General features: G+C 37.2%; 4 protein-coding genes and 1 non-coding gene across 11 annotated transcripts; 4 read left to right on the forward strand and 1 right to left on the reverse strand.

Moving 5' to 3' along the window:
* Nucleotides 1–2: 2 nt before the first annotated feature.
* LOC135649954 (thiosulfate/3-mercaptopyruvate sulfurtransferase 1, mitochondrial-like) lies at nucleotides 3–11,709 on the forward strand. Of its 3 annotated transcripts, none has more exons than XM_065168961.1 (12): nucleotides 3–202; nucleotides 301–489; nucleotides 1,888–1,947; nucleotides 3,376–3,438; nucleotides 5,581–5,705; nucleotides 6,412–6,571; nucleotides 7,321–7,380; nucleotides 9,483–9,541; nucleotides 10,439–10,520; nucleotides 11,066–11,129; nucleotides 11,312–11,379; nucleotides 11,468–11,709. In XM_065168961.1, exons 1-12 carry the CDS (start codon nucleotides 98–100, stop codon nucleotides 11,561–11,563), a joined length of 1,131 nt encoding a protein of 376 aa, XP_065025033.1. In that variant the 5' UTR covers nucleotides 3–97; the 3' UTR covers nucleotides 11,564–11,709. The 3 variants fall into 3 exon arrangements, with proteins under 3 accessions (XP_065025033.1, XP_065025034.1, XP_065025032.1); XM_065168960.1 differs by having other exon boundaries at nucleotides 5–202; nucleotides 6,412–6,574; XM_065168962.1 differs by lacking the exons at nucleotides 10,439–10,520; nucleotides 11,066–11,129; nucleotides 11,312–11,379; nucleotides 11,468–11,709 and adding an exon at nucleotides 10,060–10,387 and having other exon boundaries at nucleotides 6,412–6,574.
* An 800-nt stretch (nucleotides 11,710–12,509) lies between these two features.
* Nucleotides 12,510–12,582, forward strand: TRNAR-CCG (transfer RNA arginine (anticodon CCG)). Its single transcript has one exon. It is a non-coding gene; the product is annotated as a tRNA-Arg (tRNA).
* A 297-nt stretch (nucleotides 12,583–12,879) lies between these two features.
* Nucleotides 12,880–13,802, forward strand: LOC135649943 (protein P21-like). Its single transcript, XM_065168927.1, has one exon. It carries the CDS (start codon nucleotides 12,953–12,955, stop codon nucleotides 13,694–13,696), a length of 744 nt encoding a protein of 247 aa, XP_065024999.1. The 5' UTR covers nucleotides 12,880–12,952; the 3' UTR covers nucleotides 13,697–13,802.
* A 218-nt stretch (nucleotides 13,803–14,020) lies between these two features.
* LOC135649942 (uncharacterized) lies at nucleotides 14,021–19,097 on the reverse strand. 4 transcript variants are annotated; one of them, XM_065168925.1, is made up of 3 exons: nucleotides 17,622–19,097; nucleotides 15,777–15,873; nucleotides 14,021–14,942 (listed from the first exon to the last, which is right to left on the reverse strand). In XM_065168925.1, exon 1 carries the CDS (start codon nucleotides 18,899–18,901, stop codon nucleotides 17,705–17,707), a length of 1,197 nt encoding a protein of 398 aa, XP_065024997.1. In that variant the 5' UTR covers nucleotides 18,902–19,097; the 3' UTR covers nucleotides 14,021–14,942; nucleotides 15,777–15,873; nucleotides 17,622–17,704. The 4 variants fall into 4 exon arrangements, with proteins under 4 accessions (XP_065024997.1, XP_065024998.1, XP_065024995.1 ...); XM_065168926.1 differs by having other exon boundaries at nucleotides 15,773–15,873; XM_065168923.1 differs by having other exon boundaries at nucleotides 15,777–15,875; nucleotides 15,969–19,097.
* Nucleotides 19,098–22,562: 3,465 nt separating this feature from the next.
* On the forward strand, nucleotides 22,563–27,723 carry LOC103999088 (uncharacterized protein At4g15545). Of its 2 annotated transcripts, none has more exons than XM_009420742.3 (10): nucleotides 22,563–22,950; nucleotides 23,047–23,115; nucleotides 24,447–24,500; nucleotides 24,644–24,710; nucleotides 24,814–24,897; nucleotides 24,979–25,233; nucleotides 25,748–25,793; nucleotides 25,874–25,952; nucleotides 26,046–26,178; nucleotides 27,363–27,723. In XM_009420742.3, the coding sequence occupies exons 1-9, from the start codon at nucleotides 22,669–22,671 to the stop codon at nucleotides 26,139–26,141; spliced, it is 1,032 nt and encodes a 343-aa protein (XP_009419017.2). In that variant the 5' UTR covers nucleotides 22,563–22,668; the 3' UTR covers nucleotides 26,142–26,178; nucleotides 27,363–27,723. The 2 variants fall into 2 exon arrangements, with proteins under 2 accessions (XP_009419017.2, XP_065025497.1); XM_065169425.1 differs by having other exon boundaries at nucleotides 26,046–26,159.
* The last annotated feature ends 41 nt before the right edge of the window (nucleotides 27,724–27,764 follow it).

Below are 27,764 nucleotides of genomic sequence, written 5' to 3' on the forward strand. Positions count from 1 at the left end.
CCATCTATCTAGGCAGGGGTTCTTCCAAACCCTCGACAGATAACGCTCGAGATCGGCCCCCGCGTGCTCCCTCTCTCTCTCTCTCTCGCTCCCCGCGATGGCATCGTCTCTGTTGAGTAGAACACTCGCCGTGCTTCGACCGATCCGTTCTTCGGCTTGCGCTGCCCACGATTCGAGAAAGATTTTCAACCCTTTCTCCAAGGTTGTTTCTTGCGGCGATTCTTGATCGCCTTGGTCTTCCATCTCTTGTTCTCGGTTCTGGTTGTTCTTGATTCCCGAGTTTTTATTTTTTGCTCGCAGAGAATAGTGAGTAGTGGCCGCTCCGGCTTGTCATCTCTGGTTCGTCCATCTACTTGGTCCGTCCGGCGCTTTGAATTTGCTTCCACGAGCCTGAGGGCGACTACGTCTGCGATTCATACAGTAGCGCATTGTGAGCCGGTTGTTTCTGCCGATTGGCTTCTTGCTAATCTTAGACAGCCTGATGTCAAGGTGCTTTCATAACATCAGTTTTTTCCGTTTACAATTGTGTTTTCTGCCAAACAGTTCTCCTGCACAAAGTTGCTGTCTGAGGACCACGTTCTCGCCAGCACTATCAGTGCCAGTTGAGTGCCGTCTTGGCACCGGCGCCAACGAGCTGTGCCATGCCAAACTGTTTTCCCGCAAATATTTGCTGTTTTAGAGGGCTGCTTTCTTGGCATCAGACAGTGCGGCTTGGCACTGTGCCAAGCCGCACAACCAGTTATTTTTAAGGACTCCATTCTTGTTAGCGCAACCAGTGCCAGCTGAGTGCCTCCCCATTGCCGAGCTTCACAACCATTTATTTTTAAGGACTCCATTCTTGTTGGCACAACCAGTGCCAGCTGAGTGCCTACTTGGCATCACAACTTTGCCGTGCCAAGCAGCTTTCCAATAAATAGTTGCTGCTTGTAAGGACCACTCTTGGTAGCACAAACAGTGCTGCCCAGCTGCTGGAACAGTGTTGCTGATGAGCTGTGCCATGCTGAAACTCGGCAAAGCTCATCAAATGAGAACCTCAAGTAATTTCTAACTGATTTTCCATCAGTCAACATCGATTCCAATTCAAATGCAAGTATTCTCTCAGAATAGCAAATACAAGTTAAAACACAATCTTCTAGATGCCTTTAAAGTAAGGTAAACATAACCCCAACTAGGCCAAACAATTCTTTGGTTCACCTCTGTTCGTAAGTAGACTAAAGTAAACTATAGTGAAAACTTGACTCCATTAATATGTTTTCATTATCTCTACTCAATAATCAATTTGTAGAAGAGCTTTGCTTTATATCTTGGTTTCTGTCCCATGATAGTTTTTCCTTACATGGATGTTCGTTGTCATAATTCTTTCTTGCTTGCTTTTATTTGGGTATTCCTTTTTGTGTTGTATGTTGAGATCACTGGGCAATTTATCAACCCAGAGTCTGCTAACCATTATTGCCTTATCCATGTGGAAATTTGAGGCGCTATACTGCGAAAAAACTATTTAATCTCGCACATGAGCCTCTTGATATTTTGCTTGATGAGAACTACATTGTTTATATGGCAAACTGATTGGCAGCCATTATTAGTAAGTCTTTTTCCCATGTATTTTATTATCTCTTGACTTGGTTTGTGTTTACTGAGATTTACAAGTGATATTCAAGTTTTAATGTTACAATAACATACACAGCTCTGCTTTCTTATCAATCAACATGTCTCTGTCAACCAGGTCTTCTTATTGTCATCAGCTTCAGTTTAATTAATAAGCATATGTATTTAGTGTACATAATTTTATGTGTAAGTAAATACGTATGGCTACTCATGTTAATACGTATTTGCAATTTATGCTATTTGATCTGATCTTTGTTTGGTTGTCATGTTTTTTATTTTCAGATACTAGATGCCTCTTGGTACATGCCTGATGAGCAAAGGAATCCTTTCCAAGAATATCAGGTTTGTTTATGGTTAGCGATTTTTTCTCTTCTCGGCTCTGTTTAACAGTCTACATATTGTTATTGCTTCTTGTAATAAGCTTGATCATGGTTAAGCCCTTGTAGTGCCTGAGGATAAGTATAAATCTGACGTATGAAGCAACATAAAACTTGTTTGTAGTGGTCGTATTACTCATATAGTTGCATGATAATTGGTTTTCAACTTTCTATTTCTGGAGCATGAAATAATTGATTAAAAATTGCTATTGTTCTTAGTTCTTTTACATTTGGATTTTTGGTTTTTTACATATTGGTTTATTTGATTCTATGGCCAGCAGTCAACTTTTATTTTTCGTTGCTGTGATGTTGCACTGTTAGATATATATGATGAATGTGTTTGGTGTTCATGCATCCTTTTTAATCTTAATGCTAATGTCTATCAAAGAACCTGTTAGATTGATAGCATTGGTTTTTTTCTCGTACAAATTTATATCAATGATATATAGTATTTAAGCCAATATACTACTTTGACTGGGTGTGACTATTAATATTTGCCATAAACTGTTTTTTTTTTTGTTTAGGATATTAGGAGTTCCTAACAATATTTCATACCTCATCAGCCCATACATGATATTTTTTTAAGCAGATACTTTGCATCTGTTTCCTTCACTTGTATCTATCAGATCTGGGATGTCTTGATCTAAATTTAGGCAAAATGCATATGGGACCTCATGGCCCTTATGCGGTATAACCATTGTCTGCGAAGCAGTACAGCCAGCTGAGCACTGCAACTGGCTGAAAAATTATAAGCATGATGCCCAGATGGACACACTTTGTAATATCGGTCAACTGCCATGTAAACTCATTAAATTCCGCTTTTTTCTACAACCCCCTAAGTTAACAGGGAATCAAAATGGGTTTTTTTTTTTCTTCTGATTATTGGATTGAAGATAATGTAATAATCAAGGTCTCGAAGCTCAGCTGTACCAATTGGTACAGACCAGTGTTTACCAATCCTATCAAGTATCAAGTGCCATTGTCAAAACACATAGCTTGGTACCATTTTATTGCTATTCATTTTTTGTTATTTTATTCATGATATCATGTGGTATAAGTAATTGTATTGCATGGTATACCTGTCCATACTGGTCTGGTAGTTACCTAAACTGGTATCAGGCTGAGATTTAAATCCTTGTTAGCTATGGTTTAAAGGATTGTATTGTCTATAAATTAGGGGTTGTGGGTGAATAAGGTTAAAGTTATCATGGAAAATTATTAAGGTTCAGTCAGTATAAGTGCCAGTTGTTTTTAGTGTCAATGGTCCATTCATCCTGTTGGCAATGTGATCTTCTTCAGCTTCTCTATACAAGCTTGGAGTATATTTCTGTGCCTTATTTGTTTACTTTCAGGGTTTTTTAGTATTATAATTTTTTCATCTTTTCTTTTTCAGATGGCTCATATACCTGGTGCATTGTTTTTCGATGTTGATGGAATATCAGACAGAACATCTAATGTAAGATGAAATTTCCTGATTTTTACATTGATTTTCTTGTGGTTTAGATTTGGTAAGTGCTTGTTTTGGGCAAATACTGAAAATTAGTCCTTGCAAATTATACATGCACACGAGTAATTTCTCTTGGTAACACAAATCCTGCCCGTGCAACTGCCCCTAGCTTTTCCTTCTGTGGATTATGGTAATACTTGCATGCTTATAAACATAGGTGAATACAAGTGCATATTTTCTTGTTTGTTGTTGTGATCTTGACCAAAGGTTTTCTTTTCCCGAACTTCTTGTATGTTATAATCATATATGTAGATGTGTATATCCACAAATATGATCAATATAATGTTTAATATATATTTGTCCACGTATACGTGTATGTCAGATATGTATATATGTTATGTGGATATATGAACTAAGAACACTTTTTTTATAGTGTTTACATCCTTTAGATCAAAACCACAAGTTTTATCTAATTATCAGCGTGCTATTGGTCCTTACAGTAGGTAGCAGATGTTTTGGCATTAAACAGTAATTCTGCACTGGCTTTCCGCCATTATACATGAATGATAAAAGACAATAAGTGGGATAGTGACTATAGTGTAGACCATAAAGAGGCCATACTTAAACCAAGAAAGGACATATTCACAACGGAAATCATGGACAGAGCAGTGGAAATAAGCAGGAAGAAAAGTGACAAGAAAAAGAGAAACATGACTCCTTTGATATATGTGAATGAGGTCAAATTAAATGGACCTTATCAAATGTAATCTAAGAGAGCTTCTCCATGACCTTTTAGTAATAGATTTCCATTTGAGGCATATTTTACAGTTTTGGACAGATCTTAGCTGACCTGCTTTCATCCTATGTTTCAGTAGAACTGTCCAGAAAGTGACTTAAAAATGTGAAATGGCTGTTTCGTATACATGGAACACCCAGTTGCTCTACATGTGTAATTGTAAGGGAAACTTTCATACATATTCCTTGAGAGTAGGGAATGATGAATATACCTTGAAGCAGGAAAATTTTTGAAATAAGACATATGTATGATGATTTGAAATGGGACGGATAAAATTTAACCAAATCAATCAACCGAACCTAATCCTTGGAATTGTCCTTGGTTAGGTTGGACATGTACTATTTTATGCAGGTTCTCTTTTTAGAAAGGGCATTTTGGTCACTCTGACAACTAATGACTTGTTTCTAACAGCCTATCCATATTATTTAACATCAGGTATATATTTGTTAATGTTGAAATTTGGGAGGATATATATGTGAAACCAACTTGATGGATGTTTTTGTTGTTCTTTAATTATTGAGGGATAAGTATGAAAATTTCCTAAATGTAATGGATATGTCAGGATGGTGGTGATCTCAGGCAAATCTTGGTGTATCAATGGCTACTGTAGGATCCAGATTTATTTTAATTCAATCGTATGGAAGAAATATTCTGTAACAAGATATCTTTTTTAAATTATCAAGATTTAATGTCCTTATGATGAAAAGTTCTTATATTATCTCTTCCCTGTTTAATTGCAGCTAGCAGTTATCTTACAGTGTTTCATTTTGGTCATTCTTTTGATCCTTTCTCCACCTTTTAACTTTCATCAGTAAATTAACCTGTATTTTCTTGATAATAACTTGTAAACAAATTATTCATTTCCAGTTCATCCAGTTCCATTTTCTTTCATTTGGGAGCTCGTGTTTCTTATAGTCAACTCTAGCTTCATAATTTTGGTACTGGTAATTTTTAAAAAAGAACATGACTTTTGCTATAAACTTATCATTCTCTTTTAATTATTTTGGATTGCCCACGAAATATCTGTTTCGTAATAGATAGATATAAAATGGCTTCTGATCGGTTCCAGATTAAAGAATAATCCATTTTATCATAAAGTTGGACATAAGCAATTAAAGAAAGATAAAGTTGCAATGATTATATATACTAATGACAATGAACTTTTAATATCTTTTTCATCGTTTCGCAACATGATCTGTAAAAGAAGGTAAAGATTATGCTATACCCATCTATATAGTGCATCTTTTCAGTTGTCCTGAGTCAAATGTTTGGTTCAGTAGATATCACTTGTTTTTTTCCTCCATTGATTAGTACTTGTAACATGGATAGCAACTAACACTAGTAATATGAATCAGTTGCCACATATGTTGCCATCAGAAGAAGCTTTTGCTGCTGCAGTTTCTGCACTTGGGATTTATAACACAGATGGGGTGGTTGTTTATGATGGAAAGGGAATATTCAGTGCTGCTCGTGTGTGGTGGTAAGATATATATTAACATGGAAATTAGTTTGTGTTTGTTTTGGATAAAATAGTTTTATCTAAAGCTGATAAGCAAGAGGATGTTTATACTATTGGGTAAGTATCATATTGCAGAACTTTGATAAATTATGCAATTGTATTTGAAATATTTACTCAACTTTATTAGTTATTTATAAATTTTACAAATATTTGTTTGTGAAGATAATTATTGCAAAATAAGTTTCGTGTTTTATATTAAACAAATAGATTACATGAGATTCGGCCATATGGTGGTGCTCAAGGTTTTTAGAATTCAGGAATGGAAATAGGATTAGTCATATGAAAATTTTCTGGGATCAGATTGCATCAGTGGGATCAGATGATATGGATCAGTTGGTCAGGCTTCAACAATTTTTATAATTATTTTGTTCAACTTTTGTACTAACTGATTAATTTATGATTGAGAAGTTAAGCAAACAAATAACAGAAAAAAGAATGAAGCTTGTAGATTTACTGGTTCTCGTGTTATTGGCCCAAAAGTAGATATTCATCTAAAACTGAGAGAATAATAGTTTAAGTTTAAATAGTTATTTAGTAATATGTAATTAATATTTTTGGGTCAATAGCATCTACCAACTGGGAAACTTCTAATTTAACTTATTGATCAACTTATTCTTCTCTTTTTCTGAGCCAAGTTATATTTACAGATTTATAACATTGACTGCAGGATGTTCAGAGTTTTTGGACATGATAAGGTTTGGGTGCTGGATGGAGGCTTGCCGCAGTGGCGTGCTTCCGGATATGATGTCGAGTCCAGTGCCTCTGGAGATGCAATTTTAAAAGCTAGTGCAGCTAGTGAAGTAATTGAAAAGGTTTATCATGGAAAGGTGGTATGTTTACTAATCTAAGCCTTTTAAAGAATATTATTAGTCAATTTGTTGGTTTTCATATTTATATTTGTTTCTAAAATATAATTGTCTGTTGCAATGTTTTGTTTGCTTTGTGGACCGCATATTGTCTCCATTATCTCAAGCTTTTTCATAATTTCTTTGTTGTTCCCTATGTGCCATGTTGATTTGGCCTTTTAAATCCACTTGATTATTTGGACAATGATTTAGTGTTGATGTTTAAACTTCGCAATTTGTGAATCAGTTTAGTCATAAATCATTTAATCACTTATAATACAAAAGCAAATGAATTTGTGTTTGTCTGGGTGTGGGAGGGAAACATTATCAAAATGGAGGCTAGAGGTTAATAAATTTATCTTGTACATTTCTCTGAGTTCTCCATATTTGCATCTTCATTCATGGAAGCTATATCTGCATGTTGGTTCTTTATGTTTTATATAATAGCAAAAAGGAAAAGATAATCTGTTAAAAAAAAGACAAATGAAGTTAAGGAATTTTTCCTATTACTAGTGATTTTGGTCTTAAAACTGACTAATTCACAAAATCTTCAGAACAAGTCATATTTTGTGAAATGTTTATCTTTATCTGCTAATGACAACAGTCAAATGCCTAACATTTGTTCCTGTGCCAAAATATGAGAATGTTTGATATTAGCTATTTATTTTAACCGAGTGTCTCGTTTTGATACGGAATTGTGATAATGTACAACTCTAAGTTATCCTATGCAGGTTGGATCTTCAACATTTGAAGCAAAGTTTCAGCCTCATCTTGTATGGAAGCTTGAACAGGTAAGTACTATTTGTTTCCACTACATATTTTTCAAACTACGTAAATTGCATCCAGACACTTGCTCTGCTAGGAAATTGTCATCCAACAGAAGAATGAATAGACAGATATAAGTGTCTGTTCATGCACATACAATGTAATTTGACATACAATGTTACATGGAATCTGCAAAGGATCAATATACACAACCTAATCTTTGCAAACAGAGACTATTCCTGGCTTTAAAGAAAAGCTAATAAAACTAATGATAAAACTACTAATTATAACAGGATAATCATGTGCTCCCAGATTGGATGTCTTAAAGCAAAAAACAAAAAAATAATATGCAGTACAATTGTTGACCAAACTAATGGATTGAGGAATAGAAGGAGAGATGAAATGGGGTCCTATGGGAGTTAATGCTAAGTTTCAGAAAATTAATGGATTGGAGTGTATTTGATTCTTGACTTCCCCCTCCATCTTCTTTGTTTACAACATTTATTTATTCCTTATAACTGCTCTTCACTTTTTTTGTTGTGAGAGATTTGCATCTGTCCTATGATAATCTTCAAGGTTTCTCTCTCTGTGTACATCATCTGTTGTTTGTACAATTCCCTGCTACTGGGCCACTTTACCCTTTCGTTGTGCCTCCATTTGCTGCTCCATATAGTTTTATCTGTCTGCTCTGACCCAATGATATTTCTGTATCCTGCTGCCAGCCATGTCTTGTCTGCTCCATTCCTTGGTTCCAACCATTTATAGTGGTCTCAACTTAACTGTTAGGCTTGCACTCAAGCCCATTTGTAAATTAATTATTTCAGATAATCGTTTCCCTTTCTAGTGATTTGAGTTAGCTTGTAGGCTTAGACTCAGACGTAATTTTTGTAAGTTGGTGTCGACTGTTATGTTCTGATAGGATATACTTTTGAAGTTTCCTAGTTGGTGGCTGATATGTGATCTCATTCTAGGAAAAAAGCCTTTTCTATAATTTAATCCCATGCAGATGTGAGGAAACTGAGATTGTAACTATGCTTATATTCTTTACTGCTTAAATGTTGGAATGTTTTATTGTTAGATTTGGATGGGATTCTTTTCAAGGGCATGCTACACTTGATTCATGGCTTCTTTGAGAACATGTTGAACACATTAGATGGACAAATCTAATTCATCTTGACAAGTTATTGTGGCTGAAACAAGGAACATTGCTTCGGGGTACCAAACTCGTCTAGGTCTTTGGTCGGACCATTACGTAATGGTGTGACTTGAAGAGGAAGGAGGAGAAGAGGAAGGAACAAATGGCAGTGGAGGAAGAGAAGGAAGGTGGAAGGAAGAAGAGGAGGCAGCGGAGAATGCAGAAAAGGAAGAGACAGGAAGAAGAGGAGGTGGTGGAGGAATAGGAGGAAAAAGGTAGAGGAAGGAGTGGAGGCAATGGAGGAAGAGGAGAAGAGACACGTACTGAGTAGGCAGTGGCTTTGCATTGGGTGGTGTGCAGTGGAGGTTCTCGCGATGCGACGTGTTTTTTTTCATATGGCCAGACCACCAGACTACTTGTAATGGGAGAGGTCCACATACCAGCTCACTGCAGACTGGTACATGCAATTCGTTTCATACTGCTTTGGAGAAACGGTATTCCTTGGGCTGAAAAGTGCTATGGCTGGATTAGGACTTAACAACTATATAAGTTAGATTAAATAATTTTGTTAACTAGTATAGTTTAGGCTTTTCTTTAGGCATTAATTTCAGATTGTTTGTATCTTCCTGGGAATAAGTTTTACTATTTTCCAAACTTTCGGACTTTCAGATGTACTTGTTGCAAATATTATAACATAAGAGTGTAGTCCATGTTTTGTCCAAGTTATAATTGATTCTGGCTGTCTTGGAGGAAACTATTAAAATAATTAGGTGCTTTGTAGTATTCAGAACCCAAATGCTGGTGTTTATTACCCTTCTGTCCTCGTACAGTTTTCATTGGTATCGATGCTTCTATCTTTAGCTTAAGTTCTAATGTATATGGAAAAGTTTGTGAAGATTTCTCTTTTTCTTTGTGGGCTGGACAATAGTTCTTTCTGTACATTGTTGTTGGTAATGGCCTTTAGCACAAAGCAAATGTAATTACTTGTTTCAGGTTAAGCAAAACATAGAAGGACAAGCATATCAGCATATAGATGCACGTTCAAAGGCGAGGTAACTTCTTAATATATTGTCTTGTTTAAGTCATAATATTTCAATATAATTGCTTTTAGCTTAATACTTTGACATGCTGTAAATCATCCTTGATTTTTTTTTTGACACATTATACTCTAGTCCTTCCTTTGAACGTTGGATCATAAATTTTGATTTATTGTCAGATTGGCCAGAGGACTTTCTGGAAATCTACAGCCCTATGATGTATTTGTGATTTCTGTAAGAAATTTAGATATATATTTTTTTTGGTTGAAATTTTTTGATTCAACTATGTTCAACTTTTCATTATCCTATCAAATTAATGCTCCAATCAAATAAACATGAAATCATTGAATTCAGTTACATTGAACCTAACTTGCTTATATGTCTGTGCCCATTGCACACGTATTGGACATCATTGACATTCTGCTCTAATCTTATTTCTTTTGTTATCTATAGTTGGAATCTACAATTCTTTATTCTGAAAAATTATAAAGGACTTGATCTTATTAAGATGTTGAAGACCTGATGCCCAATAGGATGTTTATTCGCAAGCCAAGAACCAATATCAAATCCATGAACTACCAACGAAACCTACTCCTTAAACGTTTGTCAAATCATCGGATGCAAGTGTTGGAAATTGAAGATGATCAGCAGTCTTATGGGTCAATCAGAACAACCTGGAAGACAACAAAGATGAGAGACTTTGTGACATTTTTTGAGAGTGGGTCTCATACATGGAGATTATTTCCTTCTAATTATAATATTTTGTGCCTTCAGATCCCCACTATAATACTGTCCCTCATTTTTCCTTGACCTGTTTCTTCTCAGAGTGGTACATAAAGCTTTTGATCAAAATATAAACCACCACATACTGAGAAATGATTTAATAAAAAAGATGTCTTGAATGCATGCCAGATTTGATGGTGCAGCTCCTGAGCCACGGAAGGGAATCAGAGCTGGTCATGTTCCTGGCAGCAAATGCATTCCTTTTGGCCAGGTAGGAATTTATAAGTTTCACTTTTTTGTCGTTTACTATGTTTTCTTTCTTATGGGTTGACATGATATCTTCACCAGTTCCATCACCTCTTGTTACAGAACTGGAATTATATTTTAAATAAGCATTTATTTTGATGCAAATGATTGGCCTTAGACCCGAGACAAGTTTTTCTGTTGAGGCACAGATTCCTCATTCATCTTATAATTATTCATTTTAACCTTCTGGATACTTGTGTTCCCCAACTGGGTATGATGGTTGATAAAACCTTATCATAATACATTTTACTGATTTATGGACCCTAACCATTTTTACACCAGAGTTCTGTGTGATCTAAAAATTTATTTGTTACATGAAGGCATGCCGCCAAAAGACTTTGGCATTTGTTAAGAGCAAAGCCTACACCTTGTTTTAACTAGGAACTGTATTACAACAAATGGGGTCCTTGCCAAGCTTTAAACTATTTTCTTTTTGACTGACCTCTGCAGAAATTCAATAATAAATCTTTTACTGTGGGATTTCAATGAGACAATGTACCTTTTCTGCAGATGCTGGATAGCTCACAAATGCTCTTGCCTGCAAATGAACTTACCAAAAGATTCAAGGAAGCAGGTAAGTTTTAATATTTTCATGTAAATATCCAAACGAAAATCTTGCAGATGGTAATTTATCAGGGTCACTTGTACTTCTCGAGTCAACAATGATCTTGGAAAAAAAAAACTGTGCACCTTTTGTAAGATAGAGAATTGCTTCTCGCTCCACTGGGAAGTCATATCTTTCTTTCATCTTTTCAGGAATCACAATTGACCGACCTGTGGTTGCCTCCTGCGGTACTGGTGTGACTGCTTGCATACTTGCCTTAGTAAGTTACTTCATTTCAATTAAAAAATGATTATCTACAAAATTTGACATTGGCATAGTGATAATCAATCAAATTCATGGAATTTTAGGGTTTGCATCGGCTTGGAAAGACTGATGTTGCAGTCTACGATGGATCCTGGACCGAGTGGGGATCACAACCTGACACCCCTGTCACCACTGCTTGAATTCTTAGATGTTTCGATGGAACCATCTATCATTCTGATAGCAGATCATGAGAGGGAGGACATGCTTCTTTATTTGTACATGAGATAATTGCGAAAATTTTGAACACACGTTATTGGTAATAAAGCAATGTCCCTTAGTTATTAAATAGTACCTATAATCCTCAAATGGAGGATGAATCGATAAATCAGCATCACCTCTGGTTGGTAAGAACCCCATGTTTCATCTTAACAAATGTCTGCTGTTGTTCATCTTGACAACTCGGGATGTATGCATTACTCCGTTACTGTTTCTTTTTAAGCTGTCATTGATGCACCTACTCTGAACAGGCTGGATATTTTAGGGTTTTGTAGTTGAATTCTGTTTGATGACATGCTTTTCAGAGTAAATCATGGCCATAATTGATGTGGTAGAAACGAAGTCCAGATGAAGTTTCCTTTGTATCCTCCTGAAGTCCATGTTATTGTCAACACACACAAACGATAATGTTTGACAATTTGACAGAGAGTTGACCTACAGAAATGAAGAGCTCGACGACCGGTAAAATTGCGATCTTTCCGCTTGATTATATATATATATATATATATATATATATATATATATATATATATATATATATATATATATATATATATATATATATATATATATATATATATATATATATATATATATATATATATATATATATATATATATATATATATATATATATATATATATATTAGTTGATATTAATAATATTTAAAAATTTAATCATGATGGTATTGAATAAATTTTATAAAAATATTCAGACCATCAAATTGATAGGTATTGTCACCAGTAATCAACTTAATTTTTTGGAATGGGCGTCAGCCAAAGAAGCACTTATGGAGCATTGTAATATCTGGAAGAACACAAAAATTATCTAAGTTATATATTCTATTATTTAAAATAAGACAACAACGAGATCGCGTGGCCTAATGGATAAGGCGCTCGCCTCCGGAGCGGGAGATTGTGGGTTCGAGTCCCATCGCGATCGCATGTCTTGTTTTTCTTATTGATTTTTCCCTACTAATATCAGGAAATATTTTAGATAATTTACATTATAATCCTAAAAGCCGCCACTTTCCACGTCAACATCCAGTGGCCCCCCTACACCATCTGGCCCCGGCGACACCTGGGAGCTCCACGTCGACCCCGAAAATATCAGCGACAGCTGGACGCGGAGTTGCCGTAGAGTAGCGGCCTGACTTGACTACGCGAAGTCACCGATGGACTTTTTGAGGCCAGGTGTTGAAGTCAAGATCGCACTTCTTCTTGTAGATCCCGTCGGTGATCCTATTTGTACCTGCTCGTTTCACATGACCATATGAGCTTGTTTGACCTCTTTGCAGCCTCTCCTGATCTCAATGGCTTCATCAACCATTCTCTCCTTCCTCCTCTTCGCTCTCCTCCTCGCCCTCTCCCGTGCCAACACTTTCGAGATCGTCAACGGGTGCCCTTTCACCGTCTGGGCTGCAGCCGTGCCGGGTGGCGGCCGCCAGCTTGACCAAGGCCAGACCTGGGTCCTCGATATAAACAGCGGGACGACCGGTGGCCGCATCTGGGCTCGCACCGGCTGCTCCTTCGACGGAAGCGGCAGTGGAAGTTGCCAGACCGGGGACTGCGGCGGCGTCTTGGACTGCATGGTGTCCGGCAGCCCACCCAACACCCTCGCGGAGTTCGCGCTCGACCAGGTCAACAACACGGACTGCTTCGACATCTCCCTCGTTGACGGCTTCAACGTGCCCATGGAGTTCAGCCCCATCACAGGGAACTGCCGCGCGATCCGGTGCACAGCGGACGTCAAGGGGCGGTGCCCCGCCGCGCTGAGGACGCCGGGCGGCTGCTACAATCCATGCACGGTGTTCGAGACGGACGAGTACTGCTGCAACTCCGGCAGCTGCGGGCCGACCACCTACTCCAAGATCTTCAAGAGCTTCTGCCCCGACGCCTACAGCTACCCGAAGGACGACGCCACCTCGACCTTCACTTGCCCCGGTGACAGCGACTACAAGGTCATCTTCTGCCCCTCCGGTTCGTCGTTGTCGGCCGATGGGTACTCCACGACGTACGGCCGGATCGATGTGAGTTTTGTGATCCCAAGGACGTAAGAGGTTTTGTGCCTCGGATTTGTGTGCTGAATTGAGCGCTGCCGTGGGGAAAGGGAAGATGCAGACTTTTTTGGTACACTACCAAATCGTCCAAGTTTGACTTTGACTTTGCGACTCCTTCCTAATGTCTTTGATGAAAGTGAAGAAGAGAAAAAAAACATGTTTGAGCAACAGAACAATTGTGAAATGATACAGAAGAAATGAGAAATAGAGAAGACACTGAAAAAATACCATTTAAATGATATACTAAAAAAAAAATCTTTTGGTCATCAATAAGTAATAAAACTTATATTAATTTAATATTTTTAATTAAAAAAACTCATCTGAAAAATATTTATGTACATAATTTTATTTTTAAATATTTAAAGAGGATATTTTCATGACTCAATAATCTTAGATTAGCAGAACTCCATTCCATGGGAAACTAGACAAAAGGCTCAGGCATAGGTCTTCCTGCCACACTTCAGTTTTCTCATCAGACTCCAAAAACATTTGAAGCATCAGTACAATTTTACTGTTCTTGCCTACCTCAGGAAATCTAGATTATTTTGATGGCACCAAGTGACATGAGCTGAGGTTACAGATCATGACAAGCAATCTGATGTCTTGGATGCCATCACAGATCTCTGAGACCATATATCTTTGTTGTGTCCTGAACAGTGCAGAATTACTGAAGCCTTTAAACTCTTTCAGTCTTTGTCTGGCTGAGGGAATCCAAATTAATTTAATGCCATCGAGTGACATGAGTTGAGGCCATAGATCATGACAACAAGCAGGTCAGGTTGATACCTTAGAAGTCATCACAGATCTCCCTGTATCTATAGATACTTATTTCCTGAACAGTGCATGAGGAACTGAGGCCTTTTCCTCTTTCAGCCTTTGCCTGGCTTAGAGAATCCACATTAATTTGGATGCCATCAAGTGACATGAGTTCAGGTCATAGATCCAGCAACAAGCAGTTTGATAGCTTAGGTGTCATCACAGATCTCCTTGTAGTGCACGAGTTGCTGAAGTTTGGAATAGCCACTTTGTTCATATGACTATGAGTGAGACCATGTGGTATCAAAGAGGAAGATGAAAGAAGCTTCTATGTTCAAGATGCAGCCCTTGCAAGAAAGTTGCAAATAACCAGAGAAGCAGCACCGGAAAACCATAGCATTGCACACCTCGTTTGACTGAATTGGAGCATCGGCATATCTGGAGAGCACTGAAATCTCAAGAGAAATCCTGGAATGGTGAAGAGTACCTACAATAATGCCAAAAGCATCATCTTGTACATATGATGTTTGAAGATAAAAATGAAGAGCACTGATATAGGAGCCACATAATCTCTAGCCAGGCTAAGTTCTTCAAATTTGATGGCTGTATTATCAGTGTGAACAGAATTGCGAAAGGATTTTAGAATGCAGGCAAACATTTACAATTAGCTTTCGGTAGTGCCCATTTTGAAGCAACCAGTAAGGAGAAGGAAGAAGAAGGCAAAAACAAATTTGCAATCAAGTAGAGATTGGTTGTAGCTGATATTGATGATGCCTATATGTGAACGAATAACTGGATTGACATTAGTTCATAACCACATGTTTACAATCTAGCCACAAATTGCAAAAATAAATGACAAAAAACAGGATGACCTTCCAAGGTCTCCATCAGTCTAGATTGCGAATATAAGCTAAGATATTCAACATCATAAAACTAGAACTGATTCCAAGATGACTGCTAATGATAGACATCCGGGACACACAAGTATTTGGTTTGATCAAACAATATGTTTGTCCATGATAGTGGCATCTGTAATTATGTGCTTCCTACTACTTTGATGTCGGTAATAGGACCTTTGGATGCTAATCCATGTTGTGCATAGAATACTAAATATACCACCTGCCATTTAAAAATCTTAGTTACAAGTCTAACCAGTGATTATCAAACAACACCTAGCATGGTCAGCATTTTCAAGTGAATAAGGCATTCTACGATGTAGTCATCACACGCTTGTACCGCAAGTCATGTGCTTATCAAATCAATAAATTTCCATTAAAAACATATAGAAATCAGTGCAATAGAAGTAAATGAAAATACCTACAGGAAAGATCAAGCCATAAACAAGTTTTGGTCCTTAACATGGCATCCTTGAATAGAACTTGTCCTTTCTCGGCCAATGTTTGCATAACCTTTCACAACTCTGCAATATATTATAAACGGCAGAAGAAAATCAATCTAGCTCGATAATACAAATTGAATGTGTAGCAGCTACCAGTAAGGATATGAAGTATACTTGGAATTCCGGAGATATTTCCAGTAGCAGATCCAATCACAGGGCATGTTACGGACCAGCACCAGCACCCCAAAAGAATAAAAATGAGAGTCACTCAGTAAGAAGCAAGAAATGCGGTAAAACCATATAGAAACAAGCTATCTAGCATATCTCTGCTTGCAATGGCATTATCGGGTTAAGTTTGAGAATCAAGAACTTTAAGGTTAACCTGTAGAAGATGTGTTCAAGGGAGTAAAATCAGTACCCTTTTGTGAATTTTTTAGGTTGACTTCAAGCAGTCAATATATGTTATCAAATGAGTTCTTAATTTAGTTATTGTAGATTCTGAGTGAACAAGCATAATAAAGTACAGATCAGCCAATCTGTTTAGTTATTTGATTAAAAGATCAGAAAGAAACATGGAGAGAGCCAGATCAAAAAAATAATCTAAATGGAACTTAACTGGAAAGATTCATCAATAATAGTACTTAGTTTAATATAATTTTCTAGAGCAGTGGAATGTGGCCAAGAGAATGTGTAGCTACATCATGGCTGACCGTCACATGTATCTCTCACAAAATTGACCATCAAATGCGACTTGATGACTATTATCTTATGATTATACTGTACTTCTTCAGATTTACAAATATAAGCATCCAACAGATACACCATCATCAAGTTTCATCTTTCTTTCTGCACTTGAAACTATAATAGCATCAAGGTCCTAAAACTTGAGTAAAGCCAGGTCTAGTGGCGAGGTCACAAACTGATATGGTACATCGGTACAAACAGACAAAGGAAAACAAGAAAGAAGGTGGTAGGTGGGATCCATACAAACAGATATTAAGATATATAAACATAACATCCTCCCTGCATATCATCGAGGTCCCACTGATGGCTGTTTTCACCGTTCAAGGGTCTCAAAATGTTTGACCGGTTCTATTTTATGAGTGTCAGACTGGTTCAGATATTAAAATTGTCCATTGCAAGAATTAAAAAAATAGATCAATGTATGCTACCAACACTTTTGCATCACTATAACCCCCGACCAGCCTGCTGGCTTGAACCAGTAAATACCATCGGTATGGTCACTACACCATGGTTTTGCTGGAGACGAAGATATATAACATTCTCAACTACTGACTTGATGCTTTAAAATGTGACTAATTTGATTCTAGAAGTATCTTCTGTAAGAAGACCTAGTCACTCATTAATAGGTGGGAAAAAGAACCTAGTTCATAGGAAGCATCCTCTTTGCATCATTAATACACATATATATTTACTAATAGGACGATAATTATGGTAAGTGGATACCAAGTTAATCCATTCAAGATTATTAGGAGCTTTTTTTTCCTTAATTACTGAAACATTGAGAAGAGAACATAAGTAAGATGCAAGAGAGAAACTTTCCGACAATTATCATCTAGAAACAGAGTCAAAGATGTTTGGCTTTAAAACCAAAAAGCATAAAATCTAAAAATAGGCTGTAAAAATGTTAATTATTCAAAGGAAAGGTTCTTGCACTTCAGAATCAATGATCAAAAGAATATATAAAGTAATGAAATGTAGCAAATTTCCAAAGGAACTAAAACCAGAAAAAGGAAAGCAGCTAGAATTAGTCGTAACAAACATCTATAATTTCATTTCACCTTTACCATATATTTGTTCACTTACTCGAACGACCAACACGAACATCCGGAGTAAGGCGATACACAAAAAGCTCCATCACTTGGGAAACCAAAATTTTTTTTGTACAATCAAACAAACAAATCCGTTCCTTTCCTCCACAGGGTCTTGATTGACTTGTGAAATAGAAACCATGACACGGTTAGAACAAGGGCTACACTCTTGCCACCCAGAAGTCCCAAAAGGACAACTGCACAAAAACACAATTGATGCAAGCTCCCTGATTTAGATTCACACAAGTTTTCTCGACTAAATTCCACATCCTTTCTATCATGATCAGTCACCTTGTTGAAGGCATTGATGCTTAGAACATCTCCACTACCGAGCACTGCATGACTATCATCATCTCCATTGACTGCTTCTTCTTCTTCTATTTCTGTAATGCCATCAGAGGCTCCTCTTCTACTCAAATCAGAAATCAGCTCTTCCGCGTTCTTCTTGTCACTTCGTCGGCGAAATTTCTTCGGAACGAACTTCCTGAAAAGCTTCTTCACCTTCGAATTACCCTTCGAACGATGATCATGCTCATGGCAAGCCTTCCCAGCTCCGACAAGATCCCTCCTTTCCAACAAAGCCTCCCTCCTCGGATCCAAATCAATCGATTCCACCGAGTTCCTTTCTGATCTTACTGTATCCGAAGAGCTACTGATGCCAACTTCCCTAATAGGGGAGACCACTCCTCTCCCTTCTAAATCCCATCCCCCGACGACGACCGAATTCAATCTGCTCTGTGCCTCCGGACACGGCTTCAAGAATCCAAGCATTTGAAAGCTCATGGAATCAAGCAGCCGAAGTGCAAAGGCGGAGACTGTGATCCCCACGACAAGCTTCTTTCTTTCGATAGCCAGAAGCACCAAAACCGACATCATTGCCAAAAGAAACCCCAACCCTGTCTTTAACCTCTTCCTATCCGTCTCAGTAGAAATGAGCGACGACGAGCAGCCATCCTCAGTTACCGGAACGGGGCGGTTTACAAAGGCGGCGCCGGGTCGAGCTCCATCGTCCGACGGTGTCGCTACGACGGGGGTTGCGACGGGACCAGAAGCGGAGGAGTCGAGGTCGGACGGAGGCAGCTTCTTCTTCCGCGAGGGCTTCTTCAAGCGGCCGCGGTTCTTGACGACGAGGTCGGCGAGGGAGGTCGGGAAGCCGGTCTGGACGACGAGCGAGCCACCTCGCTCGGGAGGCCGGAGTTCGGCGAGGAGCCGGGACACTCCGCCGCCCCCGCCGCCGCCACCGCCCGCCCGGAACTTCTTCCACGGGTTCGGCATCGGGCCAACCGGCGATCATGGAGGGGGCAAAGAGTCGGCGATCTACTCGGCAATAAAGGATCGCATGCTTTATTTCTCCCGGTCACGTGGTTTGGTTTCCTCGCCGCCCGAAACGGTGTCCAACTTTACAATTAGCCCCACCGAACATTACATTTTATACAAAAGTAATACATACTTTCGCCGACAATGCCGCTTTATTTTTACACCTAACCCCTCCAACCAAATCGAATTTACACAAAATAGACAGACGGAGCACGACTTCGGTGACGACTCTCGTGAACCGTACGGGGCGGTGACGGGCCGACGCGATATAACATAAAGATGAAGCGCGTTCGCGCCGTGTCAGAGAGACTGTGGGAATCCCAGGTGGATCACGAAAACGGACGGCTCTGATCTCATCTGGAGTAGGTGAGGTTACAATCTCAAAGCACCAAAACAGAAACTGATGCCTCCTTGTTACGCGTGTCTACCTCTCGTTGCGCGGTCAACGTGTCACGAAAGGTACGACAAAAGAACAGTAGAGTTTGGGGGTCTGATTCGGGCCGGATCGATCAGGATCCGAATCCGATATGTTTGGGTTAGGTTAGGATTTTTGGATAAAGATCATAAAATTTCTTATATTTTTAATGTAAGGGAGTGAGTGGTTGTATTGCTCTTAAGGATCTAATTTATGGCCAATGTCCTTTCAGTAATAAAGAGAGAGATCAATTCAAGGATGGATTGGTTATTAGTCACTCTCACTAAGAACAGAATAATTAATGTACCATCAAATTGAGGATAATTATATGAATATTATATAATTTTGGTGAAATTGGACACATTCTCTACTTTATTAAATGAAAAAAAAAATTGTCCAAAATATGGAGGCTTGGAACTCTATATCTTTTTATGTTGGATGTTGTCTTCTCACTTGTGTTCCTCCTTCAATTGGCCATTGGTGCTTGCCTTGTCACCATCCATTTGTGACTTGGTGTTGGTGTTCATGCCTTCTTGATGTCTTGGGGATGGAGATGGTGACCACCAAAGCAAAGAAGTTGGAGTGATAAATTATTGTTGTTGTTGTCTTGGTGGAGTATTTTACAGTGCAAACTCTACAGCTATAAGATGTTGACCAATAATTCTATATTGGATGTTGACCACCTTTTTGGTGTAAGCAATAGGATCCTTGAGTTAGTCTGTCACCAGAAACTTGCCATTGGTAATTGCAAAGTTGACTTGGTATGTAGTGCACATTGAAAGAATATTGGAGGGAATTTGATGATTGAATGTTGAGGAAGCTTCCATAGACTAACCAATTATTCTTTTTATGTTCTTGATATCTATCTTCTCAAAATTAAAAAAAAATTATCTTTACAATTTAAAAATAACATATTTGTCCTTTCTAATTTAACCAAGTTGTAGTTGTTATGATCAACTTCTATAATTTTTTTAAAAAAATATTATGTGTGTAGATATATATATATATATATATAGTTGTTGTAGTCCATTAAATTAATGTTGTTATCTATATGATTATAGAAAAATTCAACTAGGCCCATTTAAATGGGATGCTTTGCGGTTTGACCACCACTCATACTTTGAGAAATTGACATACATTCAAATTTTATGTTCATAAAGATTAATCTCTAAGATAGATGTAAATTGGATATCGTGAGGTGAGCTATAAATCCCTATAATGTTCCATCATAACATAGGTTTAATAAGTTAATGATAAAATAAAAATAATAATAATAAAATAAGAATATTTTTTTTTATATGTATTGTTTCTCATAACCATCCTACTATTTAGCGAAAGAAAAATGAGAAAGAGACTTCCTCGACAGTCTTCACAAAGGAGGAAGGAAACCTAAGTTCATTATTGTCACAATGATAAAAAAAAAAGGAGAGAACTTTTGTATTGTAGGGCAATGACCCTTTGTCAAATTATGTGGTTCTATCTAATTAAATAAAATATATCATGTATATGATTACTGTTGTTGTAGAAGTATAATATTGTAGAAGTAAAATATATCATGTATATTATTAGCCAATAAAAAAGAAATCTAATATTATAAAATTCATTAATAGACGAGGATAAACTTTTTTAATTATTTATTCTAGACTCTTTGTTCTCATCTAAAAATAGATAGGACTTTATAGGGACTTAATACAACACACATAAACACATAATAATTGAATTTATAAACACACGAATATACGGGTACGTGAATGTTTAGATTCATGATATAATTAAGAGATTTTAGAACTTCTCTTAATTAATGAGATATTACACTTGTAGATCAATAGCACTATTAATTTTAGATCTAATAATAGTACACTCGTAGATAAGAGAAAAGATTTTCTGAACAACATCAAAACGTACATATCTATTATTATTCAATCTCAAAATTTTGACATTAAAATTCTTTCGCTTAATAATAATATATTATAATTTGTATACTTAGTTATCGATAATCCACATCTTTGTGAGCATCTTCCACTTCAGATGTGTCTTTCTCTTTTAGGTGTCGTTTTGCAGGGTGTTTGCTTCCTTGCTCCACTCCAGGTAGAGGTAGAGGTAGAGATTACTTTCTTATATAAGGGTGATTGCAACTGGTGCAATAGAAGAATCATGGCATGGGGTGAGGAAGGAGATGTCTCCTCATAGCATATACCATGTGAGCCTAAGGATTGCTATGATGACAATGAGTTTTTGCAAAAGGAAGATGATCTTTGGAGCTGACCCATTCAGGTTTGACAAATAAAGTTAATTCAATTATAACATTAACTTTAATATGAAGAATATATTTTTCTAAGGATTTAAAGAGGCTTTATATTGCATTTATCTTTAAGAAAGTGAAACAATACAAAGCAGCCTTGCCAACTTCACATCTCAAGTTGTAACCCACCTTGGTTAGATTAGAAATAACTATATTCATTCCTCTATGTTTGATTGTCATGGATCTTATTGGAATGGGAGGGAGTGGATTAATGCAAGTATATTTATTATTTTTTTAAATATAAATATCATTAATTATTATATTAAAAAATATTTATATTGAGGATGAATTTAAGTACAATGGTAAGGTTGTAATAATTATTTTTTATTATATTATTTATTTTCCACTTGGAAGTGTTTCAGAGCCTCTAATTTAACTTATTTTTATTATAGTATTTATTTTCTACATGTAAGTGTTTCAGATATTTTAATATGATTTCCTTAAATACGTCAAAATTTGAAAGCTTAGGGCGGGCAAAAATACATTTCCCAAAAAAGAGGCGAAAAGAGAAGCGCCAAACTCTGCGTCCCGACAACCATCATCGTAGCACGATGACATCACACGCAACCCCATTTTCCCACGGGCTGCACTTTCTTTACCAGCCAAGTACGTACCCGAAAATGTACATTCCTCCGGACCAGACATAAATAGGGCCCATTGCGGGACCCGCTCTAATTACGTGAGACGGCATACAAGGGGTAGAGCTATAGGTATTGCAGGTTGGTGACGTACCCCTTTTCTTTATTCTCGTCAAAATTTTCTCCACCGTGGTTTGGGTTACCTGTATTTTTACCTTCTTTGTGATCGGCCAAATCAGTGGTCCCGATGTGGTAGCTCTCTTTGCTTTCTCCGCCGACGTGTACTGAGCGCCATTTAATCGGCGATTTCGTTGATACGCTTCCTTAAGCGATTTGAAATCGAGCCCCAGCTAATGTTGTTTCGCTAGGGTTTTCTCGGGCGTGCTTCGATCGAGGGAGAGGGTTTTGGTGGGAGGGTTACTTTGCGGGGATGACGCAGGGCGGTGGTGGAGGAGGATCGGAGTTTCACCTGCCTGACGAGATCCTGGCGGTGATGCCGACCGACCCATACGAGCAGCTGGACCTGGCGAGAAAGATCACTTCGTTGGCGATCGCGTCCCGCGTCTCGAAGCTGGAACTCGAGGCCGGGCGGCTGAGGCAGAGCGTCGCGGAGAAGGACCGGACCATCGCCGACCTGCAGGAGAAGCTCGCCCAGTTCGATCGCGTGTCCCAGCAGACCGATTCCCGCCTCAGGGTCGCCCTCGAAGAGAATGTGAGCTCCTAAGCTATGCGCGTCGCGATTGATCGAATACTAGGTTTATCTTTTATTTTTCACAAAAGATATCTGTGTTTTCTTTCTCGAGTGAAGGTTAAGCTAGCAAAGGAACGTGATTCATTGGCGCAGACTTCAAAGAAATTAACTCGAGATTTAACAAAGGTGTGGTTTTCTTTCCCTTTACATTCCTGTTCTCTTTCCCTTCTTAAATGGGCGCTTTTTTTTCTTTGAGGTCATTCCTATGAAGGTTATTGTTAATGCTATCTATTCTTATTAGCTATGGTATGTTGAAGATGGGTTTCGTTGGTCAAAAGAGTTACAGGGTTATCATTGTTCTAAAAAAAAGCCGACTATTTAGTAGAAATTCATATGACAATTGATCGCTTGTAATATTCAACTCATATTGCTAATTATTTTATCGTGTTTTTGTTAACTGAGCTGGGGAATTAATGGTGATGGTTGAAAGTTAGAAAGTTATTGAACTTGTGAGATAAGCCTATTTGGAATAAAATGGCATAATGATTAGGGATAATTTGGGGTAGAAAATTGTGGCACCAAGCTAGGAATCAGAAAGTGTGCTGCTTTTGCACTTTTATGTTAACTTTTCTTGGAGTAGGGTTGAGAAAGTTCTTACTTCCCATTTAAGAACGAAGAAAAAGGAAAAAAAGAAGTGAGAGGTCCAACTGGATATAGTTTCATAAGGTTAGCATAATGAATTCTTCATTGTGTTGTTTTGTTCTGTTATATTGCTAAAAAAATTAGCAAAATACTTTTGATAGTCTAGGCAATTTTGATCTTATCGTCAACCAAGTTTTTTGTTTACATAAATGTAATATGAGCCTAGGTTGTGCCTTGAGTGGTCACATATTTAGTTGGTATTCATGCTTTTGGACATTGTTTACTTTAACCAAAACTTTGGTCCTCAATCTAAAAGACAACTTCTATAGTTAAGAATAATAAGTTCTGATTGGCCATGCAGGAAATGGGATTAGGACTTCTTGGCCATAAAAGTTCTGATATCTGAAGATAAATGATTTATATGTTTGATCTTGATATATCTGAAACTGCTTATTATTTAAATCTTGTGGATTCTTGATTCTTGGAATATTGTACAGCGAAGACTAATTTTAACAGTTGATCTTCATCCTAACCAACAGGGTATCATTTGGTCTATGAGAAAATTTAACCTCATGCGTATTTTCATTATTCTCAATGCAAAATTGGTATGATACATGGTAATATAGATCCTTCAATGACTGAACCCATGTCATGTCATGTCATGCATGTGATTTCTTGAGTAAATTTGGTCTTTTCTGTTGTTTGATTACGAATCCTGGAATCCACAGTTTTATGATGCAATTGTCATAATCATCTGCATGACATCTAAAGATGAATGATTTATCATTCCTGATGATGTTGTGTGCATTTGTTTTTAAAATTATTTTTATTTGTCCGCTATAAAACTGTCTGAATCATGAGACTTTTTGGGGCAGTTGGAGGCATTCAAGAAACATCTGTTGCAGTCACTTAATGAGGATAACACACCTGTAAGTAAATATACTATAAAACTTAACATACTTCAGTATCCAGTTTTCTACCCCAAGATGATCATCATGGTAACTCTTGGAACTACAATACAGAAATTTGAAAGTCCTCAATGATTTTATTTTCTTCTTATATATTGTCTTAGAAGCAACAAGATCCTGTGGACATAAGGGCCTGTGATTCGTCCACTGCCCAAGCATCTTCTTGGAAAGGCATGCTTTAGCTTGATGGTTAATTTGTTAGCCTTGTGTTATTCTTACCTTTTTTTAATGCTAGTTTCTTTTATTATGATTTTTCATTATTATGGTGTTGAAGATGAAGTTTCTATCAGCCGCTCTGCATCATCTGATTCATATCCTACCAGTACATCTACAGACATGGGAAACATGACACTAGATGGTATGCAAATTCTTTTGTCTTTTTTAGTACTTAGAAGCTGAATCATTGATGATCATTTTGTTTGTCATATATTTGGAACAGTGACTAGACCATATGGACAGAAAATCTCAAAGACTCCTCCTCTTCCTCCTCGGCTCACCCCAACAGCTACACCAAAAGTAACATCTACTGCTGGTTCTCCTAAAAGGTCTTCTGTTGCATTGTTGCCAAAATATGCATCTGGCGCCAGTTCTCCAACAAAAAATCACTTTGAAGGTCTGACTCTATCACCATGGTACCCATCAAGTAAGCAATCATCAGCTGCTAACTCTCCTCCTCGTGGGCGCTCTATACCAGGTCTGTTTTTCTGTGTTTTTTGGTTGATTTAAGATCATTTTTAGAATAGTGCCTTACTAATGTCCCAAAATTGGGAGAATTGTATATAGCAACTATATAAAGATAATCAATGTCACAAAGGGCTTCCTTACTGTGGATATTTCATTTCTAATTTTTTTAATATCTTGTTATGTAATAATAATTATGGTTCATAAATTTGTTTGAAGCTTAATAGCTTGGAGCATTACTATCTAGGTCACTGATAAATAGCAATATTTAAGAGTACTATTCACAAATCATGTATTCACATTAAATCCTTTGAGTCAACAAGTTCCAGATGCGGTTACACCATGAACCTAATGAGGTTAAATTGGTTTGAGACAGTTCTACAATTTTACCATCCTATTTATTTAGAAAAGCCAATACTATAGACCTTTTGAATGAGTTTTCAATTTTTCAGTCCTGAAACTGTCCTGTCTAGTCATCATCTTGCAGCATAATGAAAAATTTCTTAGTATTTTCTATCAATTTTCAGGACGTATGCCTCGTGTAGATGGAAAAGAATTCTTCCGCCAGGCTAGGTAAGTAGATGCTCCTGGACATGCTGTACAGAATCAAATAATGCTAAATTTTCCACCTACTTTAAGCCTGTCTATTTCAGGAGCCGACTCTCATATGAACAGTTTGGTGCCTTTTTAGCTAACATTAAGGAGCTTAATGCTCACAGACAATCACGTGAGGTGGGCATTAGTGTAAACTATAATTGCTAATGGTTAATTATGTGAATCCACAGTTTTTACACTGTTCATTCTCTACCTTGTTTTTCTGTGCAGGAAACCCTCAGAAAGGCAGATGAGATATTTGGAACTGAAAACAAGGATCTTTACTTGTCTTTTCAAGGTTTACTTAACAGAAACCAACAGCCCTAGATATTATAGTGGAACAAGGTGTGTGGGCTTCTTACAGGTTCTCTTTTCTTCCTCTCCCTTTTGCTTTCTCTCTCGTATCTATATATACTGCTATGCCAACATAGAAAGAAGAGGCAAGAAGAGAGAAGAAACATTTCTTCTTTTCATCTGTGGTTATTTTCTTTTTCCATGAGCTCCATGTTACTAGTTGTATTTTATCCTCTTGAATTGCTTCCTCTTCCAACCATGAAGATCTTTGAACTCCCTTTTTAATCTTTTAACCATAATATATTCCCACATTTTTTTATAAGTTAAAAAATGATGTGTTCTAGCCTTCTATTGCAAATCTCTCCTTAACACTATCTTTATAAAAAATAAATAAGAAAAATGATATAACATGGGCTGAGATTCTTACTAATAGTATCACCAAGTTAGTGCCAACAGGGTGCAAATGAAAGATATTCAGGATTTTTTTTGGTAATTTGATGGTCTAATGGGACACTCAAATTCTAAATGGCATTTTATATGATTATGATGTGACAGTACAATTGTATATTCAATTCAAATTGATTATATCTTTAGATCATTAATTAATGTATTGAATTGCCAGTTGCATTTTAAATTGATTTTATAAATTTATTTGGTGTTGAATGTGTAGTTAAAAAAGATCTTGATGTGCCACTTCACTATTTAGTTGAATTAAGACAAAAATAGATTGGATTGAGCTTGAATTATGACAAATACAATTATTACTCTGTTAATCCTGTTAGTCAGTGATGAGATCATTGGATTGGAACTTGTGTTGTCATTCATCTGTTGCAGGTTCACATGTATAGAAATTGTTACAGTTGTGTATTGTTAAGTAGGGACTCTTAGTAGATTTGATATTTGAAGGGAGAAATAAGAGAACATTTTTTCATATCTTTTTTAGACAAAAGAGATGGAGTAAACTCAGATCTACCATGAAGAATGAAATACAATTAAGGGGCTTGCCTTTGTTGCCCATGTTCTTTATTACCTGATTAAGAGCAATTTAAATTTTTTGTCATTTCCTTTGGATTCCTATCCTCCTATCAAATGATTATGTCGTTTTAAATGAATCTTCATTTTCATAAAATATGTTTTAGTGCCTAATGGTAGCTGCTATACTTCCATGATTTCTGATACTTGCTGAAGGTTCTGAGTCTTCTGACTACCATCATTCCACCTAAGTTATAAACTACCGGCTTTTGGTGTTTACAGCGTATCGAACAGTACAGTCCGCTGTATGTGAAAATTGTGCATTAATTTTGGCTGAGGAGAAGAGTACTGGGTACGCATGCTGTGCAAATTTGGATCGTAATTTTTAATTATCATATTTCCAGTAAACAATTGGCTGATCTTCTGCAGTTAATTAAATGTCCGGAATTGGCCTTTTAGTGGACTTCTATTAGGAATTGCTTGATAAATTTTTATCATCAATTATCTTGATGAAGTGACTAAGTTTAAGACCAGCTGTATGATGTTGTGAATGATGGTTTACGAACCAATTAGGCTATGTAATGTTTCTGTAACGAACATTCTCGTTTGCTAGTGTTGAAATATTGTTTCGTGTTTGCAATGATATCAGACGTGCTGCTACCTTTCTCTTCAGATTTTGATCAT

Source organism: Musa acuminata, chromosome BXJ3-9 (assembly GCF_036884655.1).
Source record: "Musa acuminata AAA Group cultivar baxijiao chromosome BXJ3-9, Cavendish_Baxijiao_AAA, whole genome shotgun sequence".
Classification (NCBI taxonomy): Eukaryota; Viridiplantae; Streptophyta; class Magnoliopsida; order Zingiberales; family Musaceae; genus Musa; species Musa acuminata.

Bases quoted from the DNA above. Each gene is read 5' to 3' on its own strand.
- LOC135649943 (XM_065168927.1), top strand. From the start codon at position 12,953: ATGGCTTCATCAACCATTCTCTCCTTCCTCCTCTTCGCTCTCCTCCTC.
- LOC135649954 (XM_065168960.1), top strand. From the start codon at position 98: ATGGCATCGTCTCTGTTGAGTAGAACACTCGCCGTGCTTCGACCGATC. The intron at 1,948-3,375 runs GTTTGTTTATGG...TTTCTTTTTCAG, and splicing joins ATCCTTTCCAAGAATATCAG to ATGGCTCATATACCTGGTGC. The intron at 7,381-9,482 runs GTAAGTACTATT...TACTTGTTTCAG, and splicing joins TTGTATGGAAGCTTGAACAG to GTTAAGCAAAACATAGAAGG.
- LOC135649942 (XM_065168925.1), bottom strand. From the start codon at position 18,901: ATGCCGAACCCGTGGAAGAAGTTCCGGGCGGGCGGTGGCGGCGGCGGG.
- LOC103999088 (XM_009420742.3), top strand. From the start codon at position 22,669: ATGACGCAGGGCGGTGGTGGAGGAGGATCGGAGTTTCACCTGCCTGAC. The intron at 23,116-24,446 runs GTGTGGTTTTCT...TTTTTGGGGCAG, and splicing joins TAACTCGAGATTTAACAAAG to TTGGAGGCATTCAAGAAACA. The intron at 25,234-25,747 runs GTCTGTTTTTCT...ATCAATTTTCAG, and splicing joins TCGTGGGCGCTCTATACCAG to GACGTATGCCTCGTGTAGAT.